The sequence below is a fragment of the Penicillium macrosclerotiorum genome (genome assembly GCF_028827735.1).
Source record: "Penicillium macrosclerotiorum strain IBT 26536 chromosome Unknown utg000003l_segment0_segment0, whole genome shotgun sequence".
NCBI classification, from domain to species: Eukaryota; Fungi; Ascomycota; class Eurotiomycetes; order Eurotiales; family Aspergillaceae; genus Penicillium; species Penicillium macrosclerotiorum.
Genome location: NW_026643083.1, coordinates 703,578 through 722,118, shown reverse-complemented (window position 1 = coordinate 722,118; position 18,541 = coordinate 703,578). Strand labels below are relative to the sequence as shown.

Sequence of the window (18,541 nt, the reverse complement as noted above, 5' to 3'; positions counted from 1 at the left end):
TCCTTTGACTTTACTATCTGATCTTTTAGTATGCTGAATAAAGTGGCTTGGGCATCACTATAAGTGAAATGATAGTCTTTGTGGTAACATGTTTGTAAAGGTGTTAGCTGAGATATTTGCATTAATTTGTGCTTTGCATAATAGGCTAGGTACAGATTTATGTTGTATACAGCCCGGAACTATGAGTCAGTGGCCCACATTTCCAATAATTTATGATCTTTGATTAGTCTACATTGACCAAAAGTGGAGCACTGAATCATTCCTTTGGCCCCCTCATAACCGCTTACATTGTGTATGGAGCAGTTGCATAGTGTTAGCCAGATGATCTTATGCTCACAAAAATATCAGTCTAGCTCTGGACCCGATATATAATCCTAATAGCCGCTTTGAGAATGATAATCCTTTTTGGTCTGATCTTCTCCCACTCTTTTTCTGACCTGTCGCATCACCTTTCTTTGGTCTTTTTTATTTTCCTCCCATCCGCTCTTTCATCCCGGCCGCTATCAATATAAAACTAGTTTCACTCCCTATTCTTTACATCAAGAATCTCTTTTTCGATTATTATGGACAATTCGGACCCCCAAAAATCAGCATCAAATCTATCAACACTCAACGGGCAGGAGACAGAATCTCACATCAAACATGAATTTGAAAAGCAATCTACAAACGAGGCAACAGAAACCCGTGGGGGGAATACAGGATCTTTCAACCAACCTGATCTCGAAAAACAGCCCACGAACCGTGCTGCAGAGCAATGTGGGGAGAACATGGCTCCGAAATACCCAGAAACTGATTTGAGTCGAGGCATAGTCGGATGGGACAGCCAGAGTGACCCCCAGAATCCCCAGAACTTTGCGCCAGGCAAAAAATGGGCGTTGCTAGCCTTAATTAGCGCTTTCACATTGATCTCTCCACTTGCCTCCAGCATGTTCTCCCCAGCGGTTACGTACATGGCTTCGGATTTTGGTGAGACGGACGAAACGATTCTTTCACTCAGCGTCAGCATCTTCTTAGTCGGATATGTGGTATGTTGATCTCAAATCACCAGTTGCCTACTACATTGCCTGAAAGTTTGCTAATCGATTCACTCTTTGAAAACCAGGTCGGGCCTCTTCTACTGGCTCCTTTGAGCGAAATCTACGGCCGTCGTGTAGTGCTCAGCGCTGCCAACTGGTTCTTCGTGGTTTGGCAGATTGGGTGCGCTCTTGCAAAGAATATCGAAACACTTATTGTTTGTCGCCTACTCGCAGGAATGGGAGGATCCGCTTGCATTACTCTTGGCGCCGGCGTTGTTGCAGATCTCTTTCCAACCGAACTGCGTGGTCGAGCTACTTCGATCTGGAGTATGGGTCCTTTAATCGGCCCCGTGGTTGGGCCAATTGCTGGTGGCTTTCTCGGCGAGGAAGTCAGCTGGCGATGGATTTTCTGGCTTCTGCTGATTGCAGGCGGAGCTTTTCAGGTTGGCATTGAGCTGCTTAATAAGGAGACATACGCCCCGGTCTTGATCAAATGGAAGACAGCCAAGATGAACAAAGAGCTTGGCCGCACAGACTTGATTAGCGCCTACACGGCTGGTAGCGAGTCCCTTTCAAATGCTCAAGTCTTGAAACGTAGCCTTATCCGACCTGCATTATTACTATGCAAATCTCCGATCGTTGCTCTTCTGTCGCTCTATATGGTAAGGCCTTACTTCCTATTCCTAATACAAAGTTTAGACTCTCTTACTCTTATTATACAGTCTCTCGTTTACGGCTTGTTATACCTCTTTTTCACCACCATTTCCGATGTCTTCACGAGTACCTACAACTTTACGGTTGGTCTCTCTGGTCTCGCGTATTTAGGCATCGGCGTCGGCTTCTTCGTTGGTCTCGTGATCATCGCCTTGACGAATGATCGTATCGTTCATAAGCTCACAGCTCAGAACGGAGGCAAATTCCAGCCAGAAATGCGTTTGCCAACAATGATCATGTTTTCTTGCATTCTGCCAATTAGCTTTTTCTGGTACGGGTGGACGGCCGATAAGCATGTTCACTGGATTGTGCCTATTATTGGCATGTTTCCCTTCGGTGTGGGAATGATGGGTGTTTTTATGCCTATCCAGACCTATATTATCGACTGTTACCCGGCCTATGCGGCGTCAGCTAATGCAACCCTGACATCGACCCGTTCGCTAGTGGGTGCCTTCCTTCCTCTTGCTGGTCCAGCTATGTTCCAATCTCTGGGTCTGGGCTGGGGAAATTCGTTGCTAGGGTTCGTAGCACTTGCCTTTGTTCCCATCCCGATCATTTTCACCAAATATGGCCAGCAGATTCGCGAAAAATGGCCGGTGGATCTCGATGGTACGAAAAAAATGGAAGGCTGAATTTTTAAGGTCGAGGCTTGTATCGACCCCCCCCCCCCTCCCAACAAGGCGTCCGGGCGCTGGATAGCCATGTCATTCTCCTTTGAAATGACTGCAATTTTCACCAAAATAGATGAATTCCTTATAGATATTCCATAGATTTTAATGCATATATAGACAGACATTCCTGTCTTATTTCACGGCGCGTTTTGATTATATAACTTTCGGCATCAAATTTCAAATTTGCCTTTTTCCCTTATAGTTGTCTGCATATGATCGCTGCTTTATGGTTCTCAAAGTCATAATAATTAATTAGTCGAATGTTATATTATAAACGAGTGAGTCAACGTCCATGCCAGCCACAAGATTCGGATACTTATTTATGAACTCTTGTGTAATACCCCATCCCTCTTCTTTCATGAAAATCTCGTAAAATGATTCTTTGAGACAGAGCTCATTCTTTTCATTTCGCTCAAGGATTTTCACGCCCCATGGCCAGCGAATCTTCACACAACATGCGAAGAGCCCGAATATTTCATCGCGACAGTTTTCATAACGCGACCATTGACAAATCAGATTTGACCTCATTTTCGGCCAGGGACAACAGCTCAATGCAAGAGGATGTTTGCACTGGAACTGTTCTTGAGTGGGCCGTAAGAACAAGGGTAATCTTTCATAAGCATCCGGACTCGGCGTGATGATCCATTTCGTAAAGTGATATGCTATCCATCCCATTGCCAATCTTTCAGGATCACGAATTGGCCGTCGTTCAATTGCCTCATGGATCATGGCTGCTAGTGGATTTGTCTTGCTGCCATAAAGAATGTCGAGAGGAGATTCGGGAGAGTCGGGAGAACGGGCTATTTGTGACGGATAGGCGAACCAGGGACAGGATACACTCTGAGGACGGGCAAAGTTGTCATAGTACAGAGGAAGCTTGTCCCATAATGTTTTGGGATCTAAGGACTGGGCCAAGTGTATTGCTTGCGGTGACGGTGAAGTTGAGGCCTGGAAGCTCGGGATCGTTGATGCAATCGAAAATCCTGTCACTTCGGCTTCCTCCCACGACCGAATCAGAGAACTTAGCGATGTCTGGCGAGCAACAAGGGTGTCATTTTGTCTGCGAAGAGCTTCGATAGAATCTAAGAGGCCTTTAACTCCCTCCTCGTTATGGTATTTCTCGCAATGAGCCACCTGTGCCTCGAGTTCGGCCGTATAGCGTAATTTCTTATCTCGGAGCGTCTGCTGCGCCCGGCGATCGCGCGCCCGTTTTTTTGCAATTGAAGAGCAATCGGACATGGCTAATCTGCCCGCCCCACGTTGAGTTCACCTCGGTCACCGAATTCCATGCCCCGGTTCGTGAGGATATACAGCTCAAGCAAGTCGATCATAGCGTGATGGTAAGTTCAAGCATGGCGCGGAATAATGAATTTATCCGACGTCTTGGAAGGCTCAGATTCATAGACTGAATCAACGATATGATGGGTACCAACTCTTTCCGGCCATGTCAAGTTGGAAATTGGATTATTATATTCAATATTAGATGGAATCACTCAATTAATTGAAAGTCTATTGACCTAGTGGGTATACAGATTGTGTGGGCACTGCCGCACGCTGAATTAAGAGCTATGCAGACGTCGGCCCTACATAACGCATGTCGAATACATGGTAAATTGGTGTGAATCCACAAAGAGTCAGTCCAATATAGCACATATCAAGCATATACAAGAATCACCAGTCCATAGTTTCTCGCCCACTCTTTGAAGCCTGAATACCCGAATCGCCCGCTCTATGCCGCGTAACCGATTTAGCAATCTGCCGGAAGACAGAGCGGCCGAAACGGTTATATAGTGGAAGTACGCCACCAGCTTCAAGAAGGGTTTTCTCCATTTCTGATTGATGGTAATGATAGACTTGGTTTGTCCCCTCAATTTGAACCGTCTGAGTCTCGAGATGGATGACAACAATTGAGTCTTCCTTTGCAAGAGCGTAAAACTCGGGGTCAGGTAAAGTGATATTAAACAGGCCCATATTTAACTGGTTTCGATCATCTGGATCTCATATTAGCGTTTTACTTATACTTCAATATTGATTATGGGAAATTACAAATGAATGCAAATGTAGGCGCAATGACTGCTTCGATTCCGGCTCCTTGCAAGGCCCGAACAGCATCTTCACGGGATGAGCCGCTGCCGAATCCACGATCTGCAACACTAGTGACGGTCAGCGCATCAGACAATAAAAAAAGCATTAACATTCGCAATATTTACATAATTTTTGAACCATTCGCTGTTTTCTGGCGGAACTCAGGGCGATAGTATTCGAAACAGTGACTGCCCAGCTCAGCATTGTCAACTCCCGGTACGAATTCGGCAGGGATGATTGCATCACTATATATGTTGTTTTAGTAACTGCTAATACAAGAGATTTATTCATCAACTTACGTATCGATATTCTCACCAAACCGCTGAATTCTCGAGCGAATGATTCCTTTCGTAGAAGTCTTGGATGTGTATTCCGTAGAAGCTTTGGTCTCTTCAGAGGTGCTGATGCTTTCTGCAAGAACTGGAGTATCATTCGATGCAATGACTGGGTTAGGCTCGGTGATTTCAGGTGCAATGACAAGCGAGACCCTTTCTTTCCCAAGGATTTTGTCAAGTCTAGCCCTATCAATCTGATCCAATAGCGGTCGGGGATCGGTGACAATCATGCCAAAACTGGAAGCGGCAACCACTGCAGCACACGTAATACTCCCTATGGCTCCCTTGCCCATTCGGTTCCGGAAATTGCGATTCTGCGAGGAAAGCCAGACCTCTCCTTCACCGGCGACATCAACGTCGTTGATCCCAACACAGTATGAGCAGCCAGGTGCTCCAACATCAAATCCTGCCTTGCGGTAGATATCAAGGATGCCGTGACGCTCAAGGTGTTTTATGATGGTAAGACTTCCAGGCGTGACCCTTCTCCGTCCTTCACAAGGGACCAGTCCTGCACGTAGACCAGCGTCTAGCACAAGTGCTCCCATGATCAGATCTTCTTCGGTTGTTGTACAAGCTCCGATAAAGCAGCCATCTAATTTCATACCCGCTTTTGCTGTGATGGGAACGACATGATCTGGGTCGGGATATAAAGCAATAGTCAATTCAACCTCTGAGAGATTGACGGTGCGTACCTCAGCATACTGTGCATCTGGATCAGCTCTGAAGTAAAGACCACCTTGATACTCTGGATATGGTCTCTTAGAGATCCACTCCGCAGTCTTCTCATCAGCCTCAAAGCATGAACCCATCCCACCAAATTCTGTTGTCATATTTGCAATGGCAAACCTAGCGTCCATAGATAGCTCCTTCAGTCCCGGGCCACCATATTCGACTGCACGCTGGAAAGCAATCGTATTCCGTTTGAATAGCCCGAGTATATGAAGGATAACATCCTTTCCACCAACTCCGAATGGTAACTTGCCGACGAAGTTAATTCGACAGATTTCTGGTACTCGAAACCAAGTCTCTCCAGTCACCATTGGGATAACGACATCTGCAGCTCCAAGTCCGATAGCTAGAGCTCCCGTACAGCCGGCAGAACAAGAGTGGGAATCGCATCCCACAATAATCTGACCAGGCAGTGCTCTGTCGCGGGTAAAATCGGTATGAAGGATGCTGGTGTTAGCCGGCAAGAAGTTCACAAGTTTTGCTTCGCGCTGGAAACTTTCAGCTTTCTCAATCAGGCCTTTCTGTCTGGGGCGATGATTAATGCGCGGGTCAACAGTGTGGTCGATGGCTAGCCACATGCGATCATTGCGATGCAGACGAGGCCTACCCATTTGATGATAAGTCTTCTCCATTCCTGCCCAGAGAATCTCGGATGTCAAGGTCCAGTCTACTTGCACACAGATGATCTCCCCAGTTTGTACTTCTGGCTTGTTCAAGCCCACTGCGGCATGTGTCATTATTTTTTCGATTACGCCCATCGGACGCCGCGGGCCTGTAGGACGGCTGAACAGTTTCCTAGGGAGATTGAGCTTTTGGGCCTCGGCTTCTGCACTCGCCGCCTCGAGATAATAATCAAGATTTTCCATGAACTTGCTGATGAATTCGTCTGATGTGGCTACCCCACCTGCACTTGTAGTTCTAATATTGGATCCGACAAGCTCAATCGGGTCCAATGTTCGCCGAATAGCTCTGGTCACGGCCACAGCCTCAGAACTCAAACTGGCTGAGAGGTCAAGCATCAGGCTTATAGCCGGCAAAACAGAGATCGGATCCACTATCCCTGATTGCGCAGTTATGTTTCCTGGTTTGAAAATGCCGGGGGTTTTTATTGTGTCCCTGCCTGATGGGATTGATATAACTGCTGATGCCAGCAAATCTCTTAACCCCCGGTTGATATCTCGCGCTTTCTCGGCTAGGATTTCCCCACCCGTTGCACCAGCCAGAACAATACCATTCAGCTGAGTTGGTTGAGTATCAAGGAGCGCAGTCACTGTATCCATACATGTATCTCGGATCACGATGTGAGGGAACCGCTCCTTGAGCGCTTCGGTGATGGCTGGTTGCCAAAGCTTCGCAGATGATGACTGCACAACACAGTGGACGGTCTTCGGCGGGTGAGACCGCATAGCATAGGTGCCCACCCAATTAGCTAGCTTTTCAATAGCTTCATGAGTTGGCATTTCTTCTCCAGATCTGTCATTCGTAGAGGCATCGCTAATGAAGGTAATGTCGAGACCCTGAACACTTTGACCCTCCAACAAGCTTTCGGGAACAAGCGCAGTGCTTGGAAAGAAGACCGGTTGAATATTGACAAGAGAGCCAAACTCCTTCGGAAGACCCAATATGTCTTCGACTGAGAATTGCCCTAGAGGGGATTGAGAATCGCTGTTGCACAGAATGACAACATCGGATCTGGAGGGAGGATCTGCCTTTCCAGGTGGATGCCGTGAAATATCGAACTTAATTTCAGGTCTCGTTTGTTGAATGAAAGCTAGAACCTCTGTGACAAGAGATGCCATTCGATTGGCTGTTTCATTTCCAGTCAAAACAGAGACCTTGACTGTGCGAGGTGGGAGTTGCAGAGAAGGCATTGTGTCACGGCTAGGAGGAGATTGATCTAGCTCAAGTGTCGCAAAACTTTCCAAAGATTCGACTCCCGGGGCAGACGCCTACTATATACTATTGAAATCCGAGATCGGATCTTTGATTACATTCCTTATCATCTCATTTGCTAATCATGTTTTCTCTGTCTGCGGGGCTTCGCCGCATTACGTGGGAAAGATCTACTCCTCGTTGTAACGTTGGCGGAAGTCCGGTATGGATACCCCTGCACCTGCACTACTGAGCGTATACAAATATGGAAATACAGGCTATGGCTCTTTTTTCGCCTGATCAAGACACTAAAGATTTGCTGAAGGCAAATTCAAATTTTAAAGCAATTTAATATCCCCCTCAGTTGACGTGAATGATCGGCAATAGTCTCAAAGCTTGTTTATGTGAGGGCAGCTCCTCTTGCAGGTCCTGTTATAAAGGTCAGTTTTCAATCTTAGCAAAAAGGGCAAAATCAACCATAACTAGAGGCAAGAACTGACCAAGGCAGAAGAGAGACATGCCAATGCAACGGCAAGATCTGCCTGTCGAGCAGCTCTCGCGCGCCAAGTTCCTCTACACTTGACCAGAGTCATAACAAGTGCCTCGCCGTCACTTCCCTTGATATCGCGCTGCACAACCTCGAACTCCAAATTCAGTCCAGCCAAAGAAGAGAATGCGAAAGAGACGGCATCAGCTACATTGTCACCCGTAGCAACGACCTCACGCGGGCGACCTCTAACCAAGATAATTGATCGCACCATCACGCGCCCCGACCCATCTGGCTTTGGTGACACGCTGCAATCCAGAATGCGAGCATCATTTTCTAGGATGGAGTAATGACGCAGGAACACCTGGGTGATTTCCGCCTCCGTAAGCCACCGACCCTTCGTTTCAGACTCGGTCTTGACAATTTTTGAAAACGCCTGCTGGAATTCCTTCGGTAGTTCCAAATTCAGGGTTCGCTGCAGCACCCAAGCAACTCCTCCTTTCCCGCTCTGCGAGTTGATACGAATAACGGCCTCATACGTCGCTCCGATATCCTCAGGGTCAATGGGGAGGTAAGGCACTTTCCAGAGACTACGCTGTGGTTCTCCTGGTGTCGCAGCGTGTCCTTCGCGCCATTTCTTGAAGCCCTTATTGATCGCGTCCTGATGAGATCCGCTATAGGCCATGAAAACAGAGTCTCCTGCATAGGGAGCACGGAGATGCACAGGAATTTGGGTGATTTTCTCCACGATCTTGCGAATCGCGGGGAGATCGGAGAAGTCAAGTCCCGGGTCGACACCTTGGCTGTACAGGTTCAGCGCGAGGGTGACGAGGTCGACGTTTCCTGTCCGCTCGCCGTTGCCAAAGAGACAGCCCTCAACACGGGTGGCGCCCGCAAGCTGACCGAGCTCAGCAGCTGCCACGGCACAACCTCGGTCGTTATGCGGGTGCAAAGAGACCACAACATTGTCCATGTTTGCAAATGCGCGTGCGAAGATTTCTACCTGATCTGCGTATGTGTTTGGAGTGCACCGTTCGACAGTTGCAGGAAGGTTGAGGATGATAGGTAATTCGTCCGATGGACCCCATGCTTCTTTTACCGCGTTGCAGATCGCTATCGCATAGGTAGGGTCTGTGTCTGAGAACGCCTCGGGGCTGAACATTAGGTTCCAGGTTGTGTCTTGCTGGGCCGGGTCATCTTTGGTGATGGCTCGGGTGTACTCCACGCATTCAACTGCAGTGCGTAGGACTGCGTCTCGCGTGGACTCAAACATAGTTTCAATGAAGGTGTCGCTGGTCGCAATGTAGAGGCTGATGATAGCCTTCTTTGCGCCTGTGACGCTATCGACTGTGCGCCGAATATGTTCCTTACGGCATGGCGATAGGACTTGGAGCCACACATCCGAGGGGGCAGAGGCGACGACACTACGAGTGAAGTTGTATTCGGTGTCTGATGCGCTTGGGAATGAGACATCTATCTCTTTGAATCCGACTCGAAGAAGCATTTGGAAGTACTCCCACTTCTGCTGCACGTTCTGGATCAAGTCTTAGGCTATATTTTGGGACTTGTACGAGGTAAAATGAGTGAACTTACCATTGGACAGGCGAGAGCCTGATTTCCGTCTCGTAGATCTGTTGCCAGCCAACGCGGGCTCTTTGTGAGCCTTTTGCTTGGCCATGTCCTATCCGGGAGGTCTGGCGGGCTGAAAGCATCATATTTATCTGCGGGGTTTCGAAGCCTACAAGATTGAGGTTCGGTTAGAGTTATCAGTACGCTTAAAGTACATGCAATGCGAGGGAAGAGAGCAGGGGGTTGCAAAATCAACATGGATATAACTTAATTGGACGTACATAGGCATGGTGATAAGGAATGGAGGAGGTTTTCCGCTTCTCTCGACAGATGGTCTTTTCCTGAGCACGCATTCTGATATTTAAATAGTTAATTCTACTGTTTTCCAGTTACCATTCTACGTAAGAAACGTGAGGGACCTTGAGGCCAGCGAACATCAACAGCCCCAAATCTCGCCATTTGATTGTACTTTTGTCGCCACTAGCGGGCTCCGCATGAGGGGTTTCAGCGAAGAATCCCTGCCGGCTCCGATGTTCGCTCTCCCAAGAGGGGCAATGCACTTCGCCACGCAGTCTAACTACAGGAGTGTATAGGTGCATCTGTAGTGTTTCTTTTAGGGAATCTTTAGGCCGCTACCCCCCCCCTCCCCGTGTTTGAAAATACTTATGGTGGTCAGGCATTGGGTTAATCTTAGCTTCTGCGGGGCATCGTTAGATGATCTGGAGCCGCGACCTGCTAATCAAATTAGGCTATTGGTCAGATTGCATGCATGCTACGGATTCTGATCACAGCCCGAGGACCTGTATCTCATCTTCACCACATTCCTGTCGTATCGCCTTCCCGATAAGATTTGGTAGGTCTGACATGCAGTCCAATGTGACAGGGTATCTCCCCAATTATTATGGCGTGACCAAAATTATAAGCCCAACTATTTGAGAGTTGTTGCTCTGATCATCCTGTTTGGGACTTTTTTTGATAGAATATTACATCAGTTGGAAGTTTTTGCAGGGTTAGTATTGTTCTCGAGCTGGCTTATCTAGGATTGTGGATTGCTTCCACATACATAAATACGTATTTAACTTAAGCCACGAAGGAGCGATGCGACGCTATTCAAGCCCGGTGCAACGTATTTTCTTCCTAGGCACCAACAAAGAGTAAGCACAATAAAATATTCTCTTATAGCCAAGATTCTCTGAGTAAGTCAAGCCGGCATTGTGGCCCCCGGCACAGTCCGTACAGGGGTAGATGCAGCTAGGTGGAGTCTTGGGTTCAGCCTCGGTATAGCATGGATATCAATGCACCAATAATTCGTAATATTGTCGGAAGTCTCGTTGTCTGTAACGTTCTGTCATCGCCACCTGGTCCATCAGCCCCGAATCTATGGATTCTTTGGGTCTCGGGCATTCTCCGATTACTGTAGATCTTCCCTAAAAAACGACGACAAACTAGATCTAGTAAGAGAAATGACTACTAAAAATGGTATTATCGGCCTTTGCCCCTCATAAGTCGTTGGAGGGGTAAGCCAAGGAATGGCCTGATTTCCTATGGTGGCCTTTTAAAACCTATATATGGTCGAAGGTCTGGTAAGAGACTTCCACTCGTAAGTCAGGTTCAATCGTGCTCCCAGTGCCATTATGACTATTCCCGTCCTTGATGCATCTGCCCTCTCTGGAGGAACTGTTGAGGAGCGAGCTGAATTCGCCGCTAAGCTGCTCGACAGCTTGAACACATATGGCTTTGCGAAACTCGTGAACCACACGGTTCCAGTCCCGCTGGTGAAGGAGACATTTGATCAGGTAATGCCTGGGCTCTCTGATTAAGAATCCATGGAAATCAATCTAATGATTGGACTCAACAGATCAAACGTTTCTTCAAACTTCCTTACTCCGTCAAAATCCCTCTGCGGAACAATCCCAAAAACGGACAGCAACGAGGATGGAGCGTCCCCGGGGAGGAAAAGACTTGGTGGCTTGAAAGCAACACTGGCGACGTAAAGGAGCCGAATTTTGGTGACAACAAGGTTCGTATGGTCGTACACCAATTGCAATCCCATCTACAGTCCTAACTGCTCGATCTCGTGCAATACAGGAGAGCTTCGACTGCGGGCACCCCAATGACAACCAATTCCCCAACGTGTGGCCCCCTGAGTCCGATCTTCCCGGCTATCAAGACACCATGGACCGCTTCTTCTTCTCCTGCGGAGACCTCACCCTCGTTCTCCTTGAAGCCATGGCCACAGCTCTAAACCTAGACCCCAAGGTGTTCACATCGAGGTGCACCAATGAAGCCAGCACAATTCGCATCAATCACTTCCCTCCCATCGAGCGTGCAACTCTCGATGAGGGTAAAATCAGCCGCATCTGGCCGCACAAGGACTTCGGTATCATCTCCTTGGTCTTTCCGGACGTTACACCGGGTCTGGAGTATGAAGATCGGAGTAACCCTGGTACTTTCATTCCTATGCCTTACGGATCGGATGACGAGGTTGTTGTCATCGTGTCAGAGACTATGCAGCGATGGACTAATGGTGAGATTGGAGGCGGTCTCCACCGTGTCACCCGTCCTCGCGACTGTGAGGGGGAGACCGTTCCGGAGCGTTGGAGTTTGGTTTACTTCAACAAGGCGGACCGCGGGGTGAACGTGGGTCCTCTTCCGGAATTCTTGAAAGATAAGAAGCCCATTTACGAAGATTTGACGGCGCTCGAGTACCAGACTTTGCGGAATGCCGCGCATTACCCTGGTTAGGTTAAAGCTCTTGTTAGTTTCACCCAAAGTAGAATATGAGATTTCCGAAGCAATGTGAGAATACAAACACAATAGCAATATAGTAAAAGTAACTCCTCATACCAATTGTTGTAACTACTGTACTCTGTACAAAATAAAGCCAAAGTGCTTGGTACGAACTTTGCACTCCATTTAGTGGGTCCTTCATAGAATTCGTCCCGGTCTGAATGGGGCTAACTACTCGCTAAACTGCACGTCAGAAATTAGTGAATTTTAGACAACGTTTTTCGTCCGCCAATGGCTGGCAATGCAATTTATACGAGCCCATCCAGCTCTGACTATGTTTCAGCAGGGCCTAATCTCTTAAAGCTTCACAGCACAACTGATCCCTGAGGAAAGTTCATCCACCAGAACACTCCACTCATGCTCATCTTCACCATACTGAATCGCTTCGATCCACATCTTCATCTTGGCGGCCACCTCGCCCATTTTCGTAGAAACCCCGCAGCTGATCGCCCGTCCTTCCCAACGAATTTCCCGAACGGGACTGACGATCGCCGCAGTGCCCGTCCCAAAAACCTCCTGCAAATTATCAGCCGCACTCGCTGCCTCCAACTCGGCCATCGAAATACTTCGCTCTTGTACAATCCAACCATATCCCTCCATTCTCTCCCGTGCCAACGTGAGCACACTGTCCCGGTTGACACCCGGAAGGATCGTGCCATCCAATGGTGGCGTCACGAGCTCGCGAATGCCCGAACCGAGATCTGGCCGCCGAAGCACGATGAATAGATTCATCGTTCCGGCTTCCGTAAGCAAGTCGTCTTCTCCAAATAACCAAAGCACCTGGTCCGATCCCCGTTGTCGGACCGCCGCTTCCGCCACCATGCAGGGGGCGTAGTTGGCCCCTATTTTGTGGTTCCCACTTCCTCCAGGCCACGCACGTACCCATTGCGCACTGTTTACCGCTTCTAGCGTAATTGCATTGGGCCCATTTTTGAAATACGATCCGACGGGTGTTGCAACAACATAGAGAAGCGCGGCCGTGGGATGGGAAACGCTCAGGCCGGGGTTTGTTCCAATTAGGACTGGGCGTAGGTATAGTGAGTAGCCTCGGATGCTACATAAGACAAAGGACAGATCAGAAATTGTAAAATGTGGATTTCCTTTCGCCACCCCAAGGTACCATTGGCAGCCCGAAAGTATGCATGTATCTTCTGGGTGGGTGAGATTTACTCACGCAGGTATATGCCGAGATTCGGTTGCCACGAACTCAGCCAAGAGGGCTAGAAACGCGGCGGGGTCGAAGGTCGGGAGGGCAACTCGTGCAGCGGATTGATTGAGTCGCGCGATATTAACTTCTGGTCGGAAAAGTCGTGGACGGCCTTGGGCATCCTTGTATGCTTTCAACCCTTCAAAACACTCGAATGCATAGTTGAAGACTCCGGCGGTAGGGTCAATGCTGAGATTTCCATAAGGCACAATGCGTGGTTCATGCCACCCGTAAGATTCTGACCATTGGATCTGAAGCATGTGGTCTGCATATTTGATCCTTTTAGCTTTCATTATTTTTGCTTGTGTCTTGGGGCTATAATTCATCTTACCGGTCGCATTTTTGCCAAACTGGAGCTTACTTGGGTCTGGGAGCTCTACCAGATTCGGGTTTCGTGTGATGCGCAACTTGGTTGCATCTAAAGGGATGGACATTTTGGGTCGATTTCGGATGGTGGTACCAATACCTTCAGCTTTTTGTTTATTTTACGTCTATTGCAGGCTTTTCCTGTGAAGATATATATACACGTTAGTGCATCCTTTCATTGTAGTCCGGAGCCGCCCGTAAGCACCGAAGTCATCCATACAGGGGCCTGAGCGCCACATCAGGAAATCGGGCTGATCATCAATTTTGTCAATTTAAATTTTAGCCCTGCTATGAGAGAATTATCGAAAGTCACCCATTCTGTATACTTTGACTCCACTTAGATTCTCTTCCCTGTTATGAGATTATTTAGTTTCAATTAGAGAAATAGTTGAATTGTATCTAATTGGTTTCAGCGTAGCCTAGCTAGCCGTGCACTTGCATCCATTTTCGTCCTTCCTTCATTCTTATCTATCTAAAATACCCAGATGTCTATCCATATTTTGTAGGCGCGTGTCGATATGCCTATCCCTGTATCTCCTACTACTATGCTGTTTATGATCTGCTAGGCCTACAGTCATTATATTGATGACCTACCTGAAAGAAAATCCGAGTCCGATTCAAGAAATTGGTCTGACACCTACCTCGTGTTTGACCACCCCCCACGACACCTAATATTCGATTTCAAACCGAGCAATATTAGTAAGACAATCCAAAATAACTTTTTCCAGTGTGATGGATGGTTACTGTTTAGGAAGGCAGGCACTGCTAACCAGGCCACGGATTTATTGGAATGTTGGACAAGGGGGGAACCACTGTAAATTCGATATAGGTACTGAATTTTAATCTTCGCCTGCTTTCTCATGCCTTTCTTATAAACTCATTGGATCTTCTTTCCCGCTGCGAGTTTCATGATAGAGGATTCCGATGAGCCATTTCAAAGGGCACGTGACTGGTTTGTAGTCCTGTAAGAATCGTGACCACATCTGATAAGTTCTCAAACTTCGGTGCTTCGACATGGAAATTGCATGTGCCGTAATCTCCAAGCCGAGTAATCACAGTAAAGGCCAAGGACCGGTTCGCAAAGTCATCACATAGGGCGCTAGCCCATATACAGATATATCTTCCCTAAAAAGGGTTAAGGCGACTAACCTGACGCTCAGGCCCCTATCCAGGCAATTTATGCACTCGCGGCCCGTCCGACGGGAGGGTGGCCTACTAGCAAATAGTGGATCTGCTGGAGACCTATGTACTTTTGTATATTTCCCCACTAATATTTCTTGTGTAATATTACTGCAGCATATTCAGCTCTGGGGGCCCTGGTACCTAGATGAAGTACACACTTCGAAACTACCAAACTGCCAAACTGCAAAACTCCAATAAAATATTCTCGCCGGCATATAGAAAGTTTAGTGGAGTGATTATTATGGTGATTGCATTCGGATGTGACTCCCGAGACATCCGATACACGTGACAATCCACATGTTGAGCGCAGATAAGAGATAAAGCCGGTTGCGTTTGTTATCCACAAGCACATGATGATAAGGGAAGGACAAAGGAAACTATCGATACCAAGGCATGTTACGTGTCCAATCCTATGGGGAAAGAAAATCGGTGTGCTTCCATTTCTACAGTTGCGCACAGATTTTCAAGGGGATGGGCCTTGGCAACAGAGTCGGGGAATCCCTGTCCTTTAGTCTCAAATGGTTGGTCCAATCAATGACGCGGTGAACGGCCACCCTATGAGGTGATGAGGTGACATCTGAATGGGGCCAAAAGTGCGCCCTATCGTGGATTCCCTGTATCAAATCCGATCAAAAATAAAAAAATTTTCCCTTTGTCTTTAATTTCTTTCATCATTCCCTCCTCCCCAACCAAACCTCAATTGACATCGCCGACTGGACGGGAACAATGGAGGAAATACAGATGGCAGGCTCGCCCTCTGCCTCAATCGAGACGGAAAAGGGGCTGGAATCCCCGAATGAGGGGTCAATCGATGCTCGTCTGTCGACCGTGGATGGAAACAATGGCAACGAGGGTACATCCCTCCCGCCTATGGATGGCGGCATGAACGCCTGGCTTTTCCTCGCCGCTTGCTTCACGATGGAAGCCCTCGTCTGGGGCTTTGCGTTTACCTACGGAGTCTTCCAAGAATATTACAGCAATGTTCCTGAATTTAAGGACTCCGGTAATATCGCTGTCATCGGGACTTGTGCTATGGTACGAAATATTTCATTCCATTTCAATATCTACACTTCCATTCACCGCAAATCTGTCGAACATCCTCAACGAACATCACCGCTGACATTACCTAGGGGATCATGTATCTGGACCTCCCTCTCGTCTTCGCCGCTTACAGACAATGGCCTCATTACCAGCGTGTTGGCTGCGCCGCCGGGGTTACATTAATGTGTCTTGCCCTCGGTCTCAGCTCTCTCTCCACAAATGTCAACCACCTCATCATCACCCAAGGCATTTTCTACGCACTCGGGGGTAGTGTCGCATATTCCCCCTGCATTCTCCTCATGGAGGACTGGTTCGACAAGCGTAAGGGTCTCGCTTTCGGCGTGATGTGGGCGGGCACCGGCCTCGGCGGCGTCATTCTCCCCATCGTCATGGAACGGCTGCTAGATGAGTACGGATTCCGAACTGCGTTGCGGGCTTTCGCCATCGCTTTATTTATTCTCACCGCGCCACTTGTCTACTTTGTTAAACCGCGGGTGCCGGTTGCGAAGAATCGGGCTAGTCCGCCGCCCCCGAACTTGCGCTTCATTCTTACGTCTACGTTCGCACTCTTCGAGATCTGCAATATTGTTGAGGCGCTCGGGTTCTTCTTGCCTTCTCTTTATCTTCCGACCTATGCCGGTATGATCGGGGCATCAAGCAATCTTCAAGCTCTCACAGTCATTCTTTTCAACGTTGCTTCGGTCGTTGGCTGCGTGCTTATGGGCGCTATTATCGATAAGCTGGATGTAACGCTCTGCATCCTCGTCTCAACGATTGGATCTTCGCTTGGCGTTTTTCTGATTTGGGGCTTCTCTATGTCTCTTGCTCCGCTTTTTATTTTTGCTATCGTTTACGGGCTCTTTGCCGGCTCATACACGAGTACTTGGCCCGGTATTATGCGCGACGTTGTGCGCAGGAAGGCCTCTGCTGAATCAAGTATGGTTTTCGCGTGTCTTGCCGCTGGCAGGGGAATCGGAAACGTGGTTTCTGGACCCCTTAGTGAAGCGTTGATTAAGGGGAGGCCGTGGGAGGGACAGACGGGCTTTGGATATGGTAGTGGGTATGGAACTTTGATCGTGTTCACAGGTGTGACGGGCATTGTAGGCGGTGGTAGTTATGTTGCGAGGTGCTTCAAATGGTTGTAAATTTTTCCATTTATAGAAGCCTACCATTCGAGTGCCTAAACACTGTGACGGTTCTATTTGATAAAAGTGAGTCCGCATTGGGTGGCGCAGCGATTCATGAATGACATTTTGTATTTCTGAGTCCTATTCATAGGAAAAGATCATGTACTCGGGCAACCGACTTACACTTCGTCTCCTGGATGCCTGTTTGCGCATATCAGTATTCTGACTTACATGAAAGAGAGTATGAGGGGGAAAAAGAATCAAGATAGCTTCGACTTCTACTATCACGAAGAACACATTCAGCTTCATGTAAATTGGTCAAGACTTGTAATAGTTGTCTAGCGGCAGACATAGACATAGGAGTAACCACTGGCAGCTCAACGGACAACGAGTATAAGTAGATATATTCATGATGACGAATAGCTTTTTCAATGACAATGCCTATAAGATCCAAGTGAGCAATTTCTGGATGGAAATCCGGATTCACCCCCCGCACCTGACAAGTTTAGCAGGACGTCCGCATCTCCTCGCCCGGCCTCAAGTTGTACCATAGACCCGCTTCAGTCCGGTCAATTCGAGGCTCTCCCTACACAATAACGTGTGCTCAGGCCATTATTCAGAATGCTGGCCGGAGGCTTCGTACCTCACGAATCTACGCTTCCCAATGAGGAGCTTAGCTCTCGACTCCTCGAGACCAAGATTCTGTTGGACAGACATTAACGCCCAGGACAAATAGGGACTGAAATCTCTTTGTTACGTTTCTGAGGCGCAAGCAGCCTGTTCTGGGACCAGGCATCACAATCTAAGCATAAGGCTTTTGCTGGATCCTGGAGCTGATGCGATTATCTACGACGAAACTGGCAAATCTGTGCTACATCTCCTTGCTTGCGGCTCCTTAGCAGACAGGCCCCTCCACACTTCTCTGCTTGAGTCACTAGTAGTGCGCTGTGCCGAGATCAAACATGCCAATAAGGACTGGAATAGACCACTTCACATCATGGCTCGCAATCTCTGGAAGGCTTCGGCGGCAAAGTTTCTCCTCAAGTAGAGAGCCGATATTTATGCGATGAATTTCAAGTTATACACTGCCGTTCAGGAAATGGGATGATGGCCAAGCGGACTATAGGATGGAGGACGTGTGGAATGCTACGGTCATATATAAAGAGCCAGTGGCAGAAGCTGGGATTGAGTTCGCAACAAGGAAGGAAAGGTGTTCAGAGGGGGTAAGGGGCTGAGCAACAACTCCATGACTTGCCGCGAATAGCTCCGACAAATAGCGGGCAGGATTAATAACTAGATGCCAAGTGGAAGTCCGCATTTCGTAGGCAGCAAGTACTTAAAAGCTATCAT

At 48.1% G+C, this 18,541-nt stretch overlaps 7 protein-coding genes across 7 annotated transcripts; 3 read left to right on the top strand and 4 right to left on the bottom strand.

The window, feature by feature from the left end:
* Positions 1-563: 563 nt before the first annotated feature.
* N7462_003149 (MFS transporter) lies at positions 564-2,362 on the top strand (the record flags this gene model as incomplete). The annotated part of the gene is made up of 3 exons (XM_057074875.1): positions 564-1,025; positions 1,103-1,678; positions 1,739-2,362. 3 exons carry the CDS (start codon positions 564-566, stop codon positions 2,360-2,362), a joined length of 1,662 nt encoding a protein of 553 aa, XP_056934380.1.
* A 291-nt stretch (positions 2,363-2,653) lies between these two features.
* Positions 2,654-3,640, bottom strand: N7462_003148 (bZIP transcription factor; the record flags this gene model as incomplete). The annotated part of the gene is made up of 1 exon (XM_057074874.1): positions 2,654-3,640. The coding sequence occupies one exon, from the start codon at positions 3,638-3,640 to the stop codon at positions 2,654-2,656; it is 987 nt and encodes a 328-aa protein (XP_056934379.1).
* A 432-nt stretch (positions 3,641-4,072) lies between these two features.
* On the bottom strand, positions 4,073-7,421 carry acoC (uncharacterized protein; the record flags this gene model as incomplete). Its single annotated transcript, XM_057074873.1, has 4 exons — positions 4,073-4,392; positions 4,448-4,554; positions 4,612-4,731; positions 4,786-7,421. 4 exons carry the CDS (start codon positions 7,419-7,421, stop codon positions 4,073-4,075), a joined length of 3,183 nt encoding a protein of 1,060 aa, XP_056934378.1.
* A 483-nt stretch (positions 7,422-7,904) lies between these two features.
* Positions 7,905-9,767, bottom strand: N7462_003146 (uncharacterized protein; the record flags this gene model as incomplete). The annotated part of the gene is made up of 3 exons (XM_057074872.1): positions 7,905-9,443; positions 9,503-9,647; positions 9,760-9,767. The coding sequence occupies 3 exons, from the start codon at positions 9,765-9,767 to the stop codon at positions 7,905-7,907; spliced, it is 1,692 nt and encodes a 563-aa protein (XP_056934377.1).
* Positions 9,768-11,112: 1,345 nt separating this feature from the next.
* On the top strand, positions 11,113-12,223 carry N7462_003145 (Oxoglutarate/iron-dependent dioxygenase; the record flags this gene model as incomplete). The annotated part of the gene is made up of 3 exons (XM_057074871.1): positions 11,113-11,274; positions 11,337-11,498; positions 11,567-12,223. The coding sequence occupies 3 exons, from the start codon at positions 11,113-11,115 to the stop codon at positions 12,221-12,223; spliced, it is 981 nt and encodes a 326-aa protein (XP_056934376.1).
* A 342-nt stretch (positions 12,224-12,565) lies between these two features.
* Positions 12,566-13,909, bottom strand: N7462_003144 (uncharacterized protein; the record flags this gene model as incomplete). The annotated part of the gene is made up of 2 exons (XM_057074870.1): positions 12,566-13,322; positions 13,443-13,909. The coding sequence occupies 2 exons, from the start codon at positions 13,907-13,909 to the stop codon at positions 12,566-12,568; spliced, it is 1,224 nt and encodes a 407-aa protein (XP_056934375.1).
* Positions 13,910-15,749: 1,840 nt separating this feature from the next.
* N7462_003143 (uncharacterized protein) lies at positions 15,750-17,209 on the top strand (the record flags this gene model as incomplete). The annotated part of the gene is made up of 2 exons (XM_057074869.1): positions 15,750-16,058; positions 16,154-17,209. The coding sequence occupies 2 exons, from the start codon at positions 15,750-15,752 to the stop codon at positions 17,207-17,209; spliced, it is 1,365 nt and encodes a 454-aa protein (XP_056934374.1).
* Positions 17,210-18,541: the final 1,332 nt, after the last annotated feature.